General features: G+C 42.2%; 1 protein-coding gene across 5 annotated transcripts in view; it reads left to right on the top strand.

Annotated features, from left to right (window-relative positions):
* The window catches only part of RALGAPA2 (Ral GTPase activating protein catalytic subunit alpha 2), a 111,915-nt gene that overhangs the window by 4,172 nt on the left and 95,330 nt on the right, over nt 1-12,413 (top strand). For 4 of the 5 annotated variants that reach the window (XM_071738745.1, XM_071738743.1, XM_071738744.1 and 1 more), the window contains exons 2-3: nt 4,334-4,444; nt 4,789-4,838. In XM_071738745.1, coding sequence (XP_071594846.1) covers nt 4,334-4,444; nt 4,789-4,838 — 161 coding nt within the window. Of the gene's footprint in view, nt 1-4,333; nt 4,445-4,788; nt 4,839-12,413 lie in introns of those variants that run through there. The other variant, XM_071738746.1, reaches the window with a different exon arrangement.

Raw genomic sequence — 12,413 nt, 5'->3', positions numbered from 1 at the left:
TGTTGGTGGTGGTGGTGTTGGTTGTTTTTTTTCTGGGTTCTGGTGTTTTTGGAGGGCTTTTTTTTGGTTGTTTTTTTTTGGGGGGGGGGGGTTTTGGTTTTTTTGAGGTTAGTAAAAATTGCATGTAGTTTCTGGGGTGAGGCTAATAATAAAAGTTGATTGTTAACCAGAATATGACTGCGGACTTGTCTCTTCATCTCCTTCAATTTTTTTAAAGTACTCGTGCTAAAGAAACCCCCTCAGAATTGAGAGAGCTTCACATAAATAGCATAAAGCCAAGTGACTTTGGAAGTTCATGAAATTAAGGGAGGGTTTCTTACTGCTGAAATCAGTGCAGTAAATTTGGTAGTTGGCAGGAACATAAGAGGGAAGCTGATGTTCTAAGGACATGATTATTGTCCCCTCCAGGTTTTTCGCCTGAGGAGGAGCCATGAGAGCTTGGCAAGGGACTCGTGCTCTTATTAAGTAGTACCCAAGCAGTTTGTTTCCCTGAATTGTTTTTGGAAAGCATCTGCCTGCCGGCAGCCTTTTATCTTAGTGTCTGAAATGATAAATGGTGCATACAGCTTTCACTGATCATTTCCATTTGAAAACCAGAAGAATGAGCCTTATCCTGCTCCAAGTGACACTGTGTATCATAGTGATCCAGGCTGCTGTCCCGGGCTTCCTGCCAGCTTCTGGTCACCCCTGGGGAGCAGCAGTGTTCCTGGTTGTGGTCTCTGTGCCCCTGGTGATGGATGCCCCTTGGTGATGTGGGTGGGAGAAGCTGGGTTGTGGGGAGAGCCTGCAGATGAACGTGGGGCTGCCTGTCTGGAGAGGCTTTGCAACAGCCTGGCGTGGCACACAGGGCAGGGAGAGAGCTGGGAAGGGTATTGCTGTCCCATCTGGGCTGGGAAGGGTGTTGTTGTCCCATCTGGGCTGGGAAGGGTGTTGTTGTCCCATCTGGGCTGGGAAGGGTGTTGCTGTCCCCATCTGGGCTGGGAAGGGTGTTGCTGTCCCCATCTGGGCTGGGAAGGGTGTTGCTGTCCCATCTGGGCTGGGAAGGGTGTTGCTGTCCCATCTGAGCTGGGAAGGGTGTTGCTGTCCCCATCTGGGCTGGGAAGGGTGTTGTTGTCCCCATCTGGGCTGGGAAGGGTGTTGTTGTCCCATCTGGGCTGGGAAGGGTGTTGCTGTCCCCATCTGGGCTGGGAAGGGTGTTGCTGTCCCCATCTGGGCTGGGAAGGGTGTTGCTGTCCCCATCTGGGCTGGGAAGGGTGTTGTTGTCCCCATCTGGGCTGGGAAGGGTGTTGTTGTCCCATCTGGGCTGGGAAGGGTGTTGCTGTCCCCATCTGGGCTGGGAAGGGTGTTGCTGTCCCCATCTGGGCTGGGAAGGGTGTTGCTGTCCCCATCTGGGCTGGGAAGGGTGTTGTTGTCCCCATCTGGGCTGGGAAGGGTGTTGTTGTCCCATCTGGGCTGGGAAGGGTGTTGCTGTCCCCATCTGGGCTGGGAAGGGTGTTGCTGTCCCCATCTGGGCTGGGAAGGGTGTTGCTGTCCCATCTGGGCTGGGAAGGGTGTTGCTGTCCCCATCTGGGCTGGGAAGGGTGTTGTTGTCCCCATCTGGGCTGGGAAGGGTGTTGTTGTCCCATCTGGGCTGGGAAGGGTGTTGCTGTCCCCATCTGGGCTGGGAAGGGTGTTGCTGTCCCCATCTGGGCTGGGAAGGGTGTTGCTGTCCCATCTGGGCTGGGAAGGGTGTTGCTGTCCCCATCTGGGCTGGGAAGGGTGTTGCTGTCCCCATCTGGGCTGGGAAGGGTGTTGCTGTCCCATCTGGGCTGGGAAGGGTGTTGCTGTCCCCATCTGGGCTGGGAAGGGTGTTGCTGTCCCCATCTGGGCTGGGAAGGGTGTTGTTGTCCCATCTGGCCTGGGAAGGGTGTTGCTGTCCCCATCTGGGCTGGGAAGGGTGTTGCTGTCCCATCTGGGCTGGGAAGGGTGTTGCTGTCCCCATCTGGGCTGGGAAGGGTGTTGCTGTCCCCATCTGGGCTGGGAAGGGTGTTGCTGTCCCATCTGGGCTGGGAAGGGTGTTGCTGTCCCCATCTGAGCTGGGAAGGGTGTTGCTGTCCCCATCTGGGCTGGGAAGGGTGTTGCTGTCCCATCTGGGCTGGGAAGGGTGTTGCTGTCCCCATCTGGGCTGGGAAGGGTGTTGCTGTCCCATCTGGGCTGGGAAGGGTGTTGCTGTCCCCATCTGGGCTGGGAAGGGTGTTGCTGTCCCATCTGAGCTGGGAAGGGTGTTGCTGTCCCCATCTGGGCTGGGAAGGGTGTTGCTGTCCCATCTGGGCTGGGAAGGGTGTTGCTGTCCCATCTGGGCTGGGAAGGGTGTTGCTGTCCCCATCTGGGCTGGGAAGGGTGTTGCTGTCCCATCTGGGCTGGGAAGGGTGTTGCTGTCCCCATCTGGGCTGGGAAGGGTGTTGCTGTCCCATCTGGGCTGGGAAGGGTGTTGCTGTCCCCATCTGGGCTGGGAAGGGTGTTGCTGTCCCCATCTGGGCTGGGAAGGGTGTTGCTGTCCCCATCTGGGCTGGGAAGGGTGTTGCTGTCCCCATCTGGGCTGGGAAGGGTGTTGCTGTCCCATCTGGGCTGGGAAGGGTGTTGCTGTCCCATCTGGGCTGGTCCTCCTGCCAGCAGGACATGGGCTGAGCCAGCCAAGGCATCGCCCGCATTTCCTGAGCCCTGGGGCCAGGATGGAGCCTTCTGTGTGATCCGTGCTCCTTCCCCCTGCTCCTCACCATGAACACCTACGTGAAGAAGTTGAGAAATGGTGTTTTCTGAACGTTTGCACAAAATAAAGGATTTGGTAGTGAAATGCCCCCGGAAGCTACGTCTCTGGTGGAGCACTGGAACTACAGGGTGTGAGGTTTTTTGATTATGGTTTGGATTTATTTCTTTAAGTGAAGTGGGCACTGGTCTCAGAATGACAGCTTGAATGTGGAATTGCAAGAAAATCTTACGTGCTGAGGGAAGGTCTACTCTTAGGGTAGTAAAAGGGAGTGTTACAGTTGGCCTCTTGAAGTTAGAAATTGTTTTCCTATGTATCTTGTGAAGGGATAGAAGGGACAAAACAGTTCAATGAGAAGAGGATGTAGCTGTGAGAGTGCAAGCTTACATCAGAATACCAGATGAGTCACCACTGAAATGCCACATTTATAGAAAAGGAGAATTTACTTTTTTGATGAGGCAGTTCCTTTCTCTTCCTTTCACAGTTTAAAGGGAAAGTTTCCTTTTTGTTTAGATTTAATGACCTCATTCCTTCATATGAAATCCTTGTAAATGAAAGCCTTGTTTTCTCCTGGAGCTGTATTTAACAGAATGCATTTGTAGAGAGGAATAATTGCACTTAGCTTGCAAATTCAAGACCCGTAGTTTGTGGGAAACAAATATCGTGTAAAGGAGCTCCCCTGCACTCATCTTTTTTCTAGTACAAGCAACCAAATAAAGTCCTACTTCTGAAAGGCTGGGGTTTGTTGGTTTTTTGTGTTTTGTTTGCTTTGGGTTTTTTTTTTTTTTTTGCTTGTCTGTTTTTAATTTTTTCTTAAACCCCAAACATTGTCCAGGACTAAAGGTTTGGGTGTGACTACTTTACAGACTAAAGTAGTTGTGTGATATTATTGGATCATCTTGTAGTAATCAGCTTTGTTGTCTTGATTAGTGAATGGGTTCCTTGAAAGGTGAAACGTGAGTGAGGGGATGTGTTGTTAGGAATTCATGCTCTTTATCCTCTTAATTTTGGGTGGAATCATCTATCTTTTCTTGACCAAATCAGCTATAGTAAAAAGCAAACAGTTAAAGTTAGTGTTTTGCAAGTGTCAAGTTTAGTAAACATTACCTTTTTTTTTTTTCTTTTTTAAAAATAAACTTATTCAAATTTTAAGGTAAGGCTTAGAGAAGTGATGCATGCTTGGGTTTCCATTATTTTTTAAGTTAAATGGAAATGTGCTGTTTTCTGAATTGATCTCCTACTCAGCTAAACTTAAGAACTGGGTTTGCTATTTGTACATAGAAATCATTGCTGGTGTTTCTTTGTTCAACAATACCTGCTTGTGTGGATGATACAGGAGGAATTTGGTGTTTTTATGGAGAACAAATGACCCTAACCCACACTATAAACTTTCATAAACTAATTAAAAATGGAAATTTCACAATTTTACCTCCAAGGGTGGAACCATAATTTAGTATAGAATATTTAATGAATTTACTAAAATTGTTTCATATCACATTTGATTTCATTCTGTAATGCTAAATTTGGTTGAAGATGTTTCTCAGCTTTCTGATGGTGTGCAATAATTCTGGTTTTTCCTCTTTTCAGATAATGTGGATGGAAGTGACCTGAAGCATTTTTTTGAGAACAATTATTCTCAAATTTATTTTATATTCTATGAAAACTTCATAACACTGGAAAACAGCTTGAAACAAAAAGGTGAGTTTTGGGGATTTGCTAGCAACTGAGTCAGTTTTACCTGTCTGTACTCAAAAGCATTCTATTAGAGCTTATGAATATATTCTAATACTTAGAATATATAGTACACAATTATCTATATTTGTATTGTTTCATCCAGTACAGTATTAGTATCAATAATTTTAATTTCATGATATTAGAAGAGATGTCCGTGAAAGATTGCTCTCTGAAATGGCATAAATAGCTGAAAATAATTCTAAAAACATTTTGATGGCTTTCAGTGCAATTTTGGCACAACAATCATATTTACATATATGGTACAACTACATATTTACAGCAAAACAATATTGGTTTCTGTCTTGCAGGGAATAAATCACAAAGGGAGGAGCTGGACTCCATTCTCTTTCTTTTTGAAGTAAGTTTTCAATACCATGAAACTAATTTTTGGTTTAAATCTCATTGTATGGTTACTTACACCTCTGCAGTGAGGGGTGGAACACACAGGAGGTGTCTGTGGCTCTTCATGGGGAAAGGCAGAGAAGAGCTATGGTGGGCATTAAGTTTTCAGATACAACAGCAAGAAAAATTTTATCATGCAGTGAGAGTGTTGTTTGAGTGAATATCCAGAGTTATGAGATTTTATCAAAATGACTTGAAAACCATGCAGTAATAGATTCGTCCTCAGGAACTGAAGATCATCTCTTTGTTTTTTGTTTGTATCCTGTTCTTTTTCAGTGGAATTTAGGAGCAAGTAATCAAAAATTGCATAGGCTCTGTTAGGCTAAAGCTGTGAAAGTAGTCTCTTTAAAAAAAAATCAAATCTTGTTTCTGTATTGTATGTGGGAGCTAGTTCAGAGCAACAGAACTTTTTCCATGTCTTTTATTGGTATGAAGTTCAGTGTTGCATTTCTGTTGAGTGCTGCAGCAGGAGTTAGGGCTCTGCTCCTTTCAGAGCAAGGCATTACTATAATTGCAGTATTTGGGTTTGCAGCACAAGAAAAATAAAAAGATAAGAGTTGTCAAGTACTGCTTATCAGTTTGATCTGAGTGTGTGATGTGTTAATTTAACTGGGTTTTTTTTTTTAATTCAGTGGAGCACCTTTTACTTCCAGAAGCATATCCTCCTCAGCACTGGCAGTCGTAGCCTTTTCTAAGAAGAAAATATTAGCTGGGTAGCTTTTGCATAATCAAATTAGGATGTCTTTAATTTAAAAGAAGAATAGACCGTGATAGATCGTTTTCCAAGGGACCTCTTTAATTAGTTATTATCTACATATATTTGGATGTGAGAAAAAAACACAGGACCAGATGAAAGCTTAACATATTAAAAACTTTTTAGAATGCACACCAGAAGTCTTCAACATAAGCTGTACCTGTCTCTGATGTCAGAGATCAGGGGTGGTTTTGGTTGTTGGGTTTTTTTGATAATTAGGTAAATAACTGGCCTAATTTCTAGCTGAAGTGTGAACACACACTTCCTCTGTTGATTTAGCTTTGTTAATCCAACTGCTATCTTTTCACCTGAGTATTGCATCAGAGAAAGGTTATCTTTGTTTATATTGTGAGTTATTTTTTTATAAGGGTGGCAAAAACCCAATCAAACAACAAACCTCTAGAAAGTAAAATGAAAGTTGAATGTTCTCAGCTTTTATCTGTCAGAGCTCAGACCTCTGCCAGTGCCATCTCGGGGCAGGGCAGGAGAAATTCTCCTTCCTCCTCCCTCCCCACCCAGTGTAGAAGGTATCACCACTTCCACTGAGCAAGGCTGTGCAGTTTAATTAGAGCTCATTAATACATTTACTCTGTCGTCTTGAATAACTGATTGAATTTCTGTGGCTGTGTCAGTGAATGGAAAATAGCTAATGTTTACTCACCCAGTTAAAGTAAATAAATATGTATCTCTGTGTCCTGGAAAGAGGTGGCTGCTCACTGCCCATGTAATACTGCTTGAGAGCATGGTGTGTGGAGGAAGCAAACCACAATTGTTTAGGAACAAGGTGTTGCTTTGGTTCTGCTGGAGGAGAACTGTTTCTGCCTTGTTATTGGCAGCTTTGAGAAAGAAGAAGTTTTTCCAGGTATTTGCGTGGAATTTGGGGTGATCTGCTCCATGGTGTTTATCTGCTGGAATTAAGTTTGCAATCCATTTGTAACTCAACATGAAAACTTGATGTGTTGTCAGCTTTTTGGAGGGCCTCTCAATGCAGAGACCAACAATATGTCAGTCTGAATACCAGAGAAGAAAAAGTGTAAATGCCAAGTGATTAAACATTCATATTGTTAGCCATAGGAAACAAAACTAATTGATAGTTAAGCTTTCCTTATTTAATCTGATGCCAGCATGAGCCAGGGGTTTTCTTGAGTTTTCTTCTAATTAGCTAAGTAGGTAATTACTTAGGATTGACAAATCCCAAATCCAGCTGCTAAGGGTTAACAGTTTAAAAATCAATACAAATACTTATGAAAGGAATTGATTTCTGTCTTTTTTGGGCACAGTTTGGTGGCTATTTTGCTGCTGTTGGGTGACACCTAGTGTGTATATTAAGTAAAAGTAACAAATCCCTTTCCCACAAGTACTCTGAAAGCTAAGTTGGCTCAGTTGTCAGTTATTGAAGTCTTAATTTTACACACCAGCTACATAACCTGGCCAGTCAACAGTAACATCAAACAGCATATTAATCAGAGAAGAAATACTAATCCAAAGGCAATGATGTGAAAGGTTAGCAGTTAATTTTGAAAAGTGCTTTTTTATTACAAAGTTATAATATTACCAAGTTCTCTAGATCTAATTTTATATTCTCTAAGGTGCTTTGGCCATTTTCCAAATAGATATTCATTAAATGGTACAGCAGCTCTAATTATCTGTATGATTTCTCCCTGTTTCAGCTAAGAGACCAAAATGATGTGAAAAACAGATTTGCTTTTTTTCTGGTATAGTGTAGTTATCCTCCAGATTTGTAATATATTTTCAGAACATACTAGTGCTGTTCCTTACATTGTTGTTTGGGGGCATTGTTTTATAGCTGTCAGCTGAGCACTGTGTCACAGAACTTGTGAAAAGAGCACTATGTTAGTGTAAGTTTTCTAGTATGACACCATCATTTGATTGTGAAAGTTTGGATTTTTAAAGTAATAAAGTATTTTTTTCTTGCAGCATCATATCCTGATTTCTCTGTAATGGAATAAGAGCAGGCTTATGATTTTGCTACAATATATAGATAATTGTTTTTCCTTCTCTATAATAATTATACTTTATTAGTGAAGAACAGCCATGCTTGTATTGATGCAGTCATGAAATTCCTTACACTGATTTGACACATTCAGAGTAGGAAATATTTTAGTTTTAGATTTTTTTCTTCCACTCTTTGTAATGCAGTAAAGCTTCCTGGAGCTGCTCACAGGAGCTGCTGTTGTTGCTAGAAGCTTTTCAGATGCTGCCAGTGCATTTTTGTAGCTAGCTGAGCAGGTGGGTCAGCTGCTCCCACCTCCTACAGGGGATACAGATGCTGAAAGCTTCTCAGTAGGGATTTTTTGCTTCATTTTCTCCTGGTGCACATTAATATAACTTAAAGTGCCCTTGTGTTTCACAGCTCCTTTTTTACAAAAGCATACTGTGGTTTTCTTACAAAGCAACAAAATGGTACAAAAGTGTCCATGCTATAGCCTCTTCTCAGTTCTTGCAATTCCATGTTGTGTGTGGAACTTCTGGTTTCCTGGACTCAGGGAGAAGTGAGTGGTGTGAGTCCCTGGGTCCAGACACAGAGTAAGCACAATGGGTTTGTGTTGGTTTTTTTGTTGGGTTTTTTTTTAAGAATCTGCAGAATTACAACTCAGTCAGGGTACCCAGTGTAGCTCACTCTGGCCTTGCTGTGCTGTGCCTCCAGACCCTGGTGTCCATCAGGCCTGGCCTTGCCCCACACACCTCCTGCTCTGCTGGTGGGGGGATTGGCTGCCTGTGGTTACACCCAGGAGTAGACAAAGACCTCTGCTTTGGCCTTCCTTAGAAATTCAGCAGCAGCTTTAGTGTATGACTTCTAGGTCTGATTTGGAGTATCTGATATGTATGCAAGCAGGTGGGTTTAAATATTAAGTGGAGGTAAAGTAGAATAGAAATGTGGTGACAGCCTCCACTGTGTTTGTGTTGCACACAGCCAGCTCAGGGTCTGCTGTGGCTTTTGTGTAACACCAAGGTTTTTCCAGAGATGGCTGATAATCAATAAACTGTTTGAACTTGCCCACCCATACTTTGAGCTCTTCACAGTGATAGCCTCTGGTTTAAATACAGTATGTTGGTCCTTATAAGCACATCTAAAAGCACAAATGGCCCCATACTCAGCAGATTAAGATGTGGTATGAATCCACTGAAACAGGGATTGGTCTGCTATCAGAATGTGAACATAATCATTACAGAAGCAGCTGTATAGCCTCAATTTATTACTGCAGATGTGCACAAGTTACCTGTTCTGCAAATGCTAATGATCATTCAGTAAAGGTTTATAATTGCCTGTTGGCAGCCCTTTTGAAAAGTGGATTACAGACCCTAGACAGTAAATACACTGCATCTGTCAGAGGAACAGCTGCTGTGCTGGGGGTGACCAGAGAGCTCTGTGCACTGACAGAGCTGGGGAATATACACTTCTTTCAGTACAACCTAGTAGTGCACATAAGTAACATCTGTAAAATGTGTAACTTGGCTCATTATGGACTAAGATTGCTGTGGATATTTAAAATCTAGCATTCTTCCACCAAACTGTAGGTCTACCTTATATAGACTACAGTGCGAATTGGCAATATTGGTCCAGCAGCTTAAATCTCAAAGCCAGTGATGATTTCTAGCAGTTCCTTTTACAAAAACTACAGCTTTTTGGTTGGTTCCCTGTGCCTACTGTGCTTGCCAGTCCCACTGTTTAACCTTATGCTTGTCACACAGACTTGGTTGGCTGTATCTCAAGCTCAGTAGAGTAAAAAGGGTTTATTTGTTTGTATCAGTAAAATTGCCTATAGCTCTTCTTTCCTACACACATAAAATTACTTTCTGAAGCCTCTACAGTTTGTTCTGCTGGCATTCTGATCAGTTCATCCATTCACTGCACTTAGAATATTAGTGTTACTCTGGCAGTGTTCTGTTGTAAATTCTAACTCTGTGCTGCACATGCTCAGCTTCAGAGATCTTGCTGTTTAATGTTATGCCCAGGGCAAGAATAACTATCTTGCATGCTTTGGGCAGACATTCTCCCTCAACAAATAATTGTAAATAATTTATTGAGGCAATAAATGGAAATGTGCTTCTATTTAGATTGAACCGCTGCAGTTCTGCAGGAGACTGACTTCATTGGGCTCTTGGATTTACTTAAATTGCTGCATAATAGCTGGAAAATTCTTAAATTACTGCAGTAATTTGCTGTTGCTGTTTGAATGCTCTGGAGCTGCTGTGGAGATACCACCAAGCAGTACAGAAACAGAGAGGCATGGGAGAGTTGTTCTGCACTTGACTTGGCTTAAAGCAGGTCCCCCTGCCACTGACTGAGACACTCCTTATCCCTACAGGTTTCAGTGAAAAAGCTGGTTTTTTTTTTCTCAGACTGCATTCTCCTGGAGTGAACACTTTCTGAACTTGCCATTGACATTGCCTCTAAGAACATATTCAGTCAGCAAGAGTACATTTGGTTTTGTTGCTGTTTAATACAAGACTCTGCATAGTGTGTTAAAGAACAGCTTTTGTAGCTCTGGAAGATGGAGTGACAATGCTTCTCATCTCACTCTTGTGTAAGTTCAGATGGAAAGCACTCAGGATGTCATCTTTTTCTAAAGAAGTCAGAGTGAATCTGTTGAAATACAAACCTTAGAATTTTTTATTTCACTTTGGTAAAATAGCAAGATATATCTGTCAAAAAGCAGCATCCTGTGTAAACTAAGATTTAAACTTAACATTATTCCTAGTCATGCAGGAAGTCCAGAAGAAAAAGAACTATGGATAATCAGTTAAAAGAACTGACAGATACCCTGATGTGTTGATCAGTAGTAATACCTAATTTCTATTTCAAGTGTGCTATAATGGATTACCATATAGATGCAGCAAAGCACTAAGCATTAAATAGATCTATGTGTTTTCTGAAAAAGCAATATTATTTCACACCGTGGGGTTTCTTAAAATATTTCCTATTAGTGTACTGTGAAACGAGAAACAAGATGTCAATAGCCAGTGTGGATTCACAGCAGTACTGCTGAAAGTCTAGGCTGGAGGGGAAAAAACCATCATTTGTTTTATAGGCATAGCAATATGTGTTTTGTAGAACACCAGGGGTTGGGAGAGTGTCAGAAATGTTCTTGCAAACAGGGAGTTGAAAGGACAGCAGCTGGAGCTTGTTCAGGATTTAGGCAATCTCATGTCACACTGTCTCAGCCTGGGGACTCTAATGCTTGGCTACCGAAATTCCCAGGTAGAAGACTTTGTAGCTGTAACTTGGAATTAACTTGTATCATTCAGAACTTTTTGTTTAATAATGTAGACTTGCATCCACCATAACTTATTTTTACATTGCGGGAGCAAACACAGACTCTGAATTTAAATTGTTGATGTCCATTCTAATCTGCTGCAAAGCTCTCATAGCTGCAGCAGGCAGCTGTGTTGCTAGCAATCTAATCTGGGCTTTTTTTGTTGTGTGTGTGGTTGGTTTTTTTTTTTTGTTTGGAGGGGGTTGTTTGTTTGTTATGACTTCTGTTTAGCCTTTGGTAGTACTGTGTAGGTGATGAAGCACATATTTTCATTTTTCATAGTGCATCCATATATATTTTTCCCCCCTGGTTTTGAGATACTGAAATTGAGAATGGCATGAGAAATGACTTTCAAGTGCCTCAAATTTGGCTGTATAAAATGATTTTGGTATATGGATACTTTGCTTGGGTAGGAACTTCTGTTCTCTTACTATTCATTTCAACCCTTGAATTGTTTTGATTTAGTCCCCTGCCAAGAGTGTTTGATTCTGTGTTCTTTAAAGAAAGAAAACCTGTAGGCAGGTTCTTGTCTTTCCCAAGACTCCCAGCTTCATGCAGTTTGAAGTTTTACCATGCTTTTCCTGGTGGTTGCTGTACTTTGCAACACCATTTGTTTTCCAGATTCTCTCTGGCCATAACCTGAAATCCATTGGCACTTGGATGCAGGAGTTTGTTATGAAGTTTTTTTTTTTCAAAATGGATCTTAGTTATGCAACTTTGCCACTTTATCAGCTTATGCAGCTCACACCTTATCATGGTTGGCTCTCTGGGCTGTGTCCAAGTCTGGGTTGTGTGGCACCTCAGACTCTGCCTCTGCTGCCTGCCCTCCTGCCTCTGCCCTTCCACAGGGGATGGGTCCTGTCTGCTGGCTCTTCCAGAGGGGATGTAGAGCCCAGCTTCCTGCCCTGGGCTGTGCTGGGAGTCTGAAACAACCAAAAGTGTGGTTATTTGTCCTGCTCCTGAATCAACTGGGATATGTAAGCTGCAAAACTACTGCAAGAAGCTCTTGGGAAGTGTGCATTGTTTCTTTTGGCAACTGAGGAAAATTTATTTGCACAGGATTGGGTTATTTTCATAAACTTAAATTTGTAACACATGGGTATGCTGTGCCTGATGTTAAAATAAGCATCAGACATTTAGTGAAGTAAACATAGAGTTTATAAAGGTTTTTTACACTAAAGAATTTTACTGTAAAATCTGAGATATACTAACAAAGGCATTTTCACTAGCAGTATTACCAGATTGGGACAAATTTCTAATAAAACACACTTTTACAGAAGGAGTGCTTTTATTTGTATTCTTATTTTTATGTTTAATAAAACTGGTTTTCAAAAGTTAGTGTTTTGCAACGAATGGCAGAGAATTTACATCCAAAGATAAGCGGGGGGTATCTTGTCATGTGATAAACTTCCTTGTAAAAAGAAGTTGATTTTGGTTTAACAATCTGCTTTACTTCTCCTAATGACCTTAACAATGGAAACAAAATACATCTGTTTTT

Source organism: Heliangelus exortis, chromosome 3 (genome assembly GCF_036169615.1).
Source record: "Heliangelus exortis chromosome 3, bHelExo1.hap1, whole genome shotgun sequence".
NCBI lineage: Eukaryota > Metazoa > Chordata > Aves > Apodiformes > Trochilidae > Heliangelus > Heliangelus exortis.
Note: the sequence above shows the minus strand (reverse complement) of the source record. Positions and strands in the feature narration are given on the sequence as shown.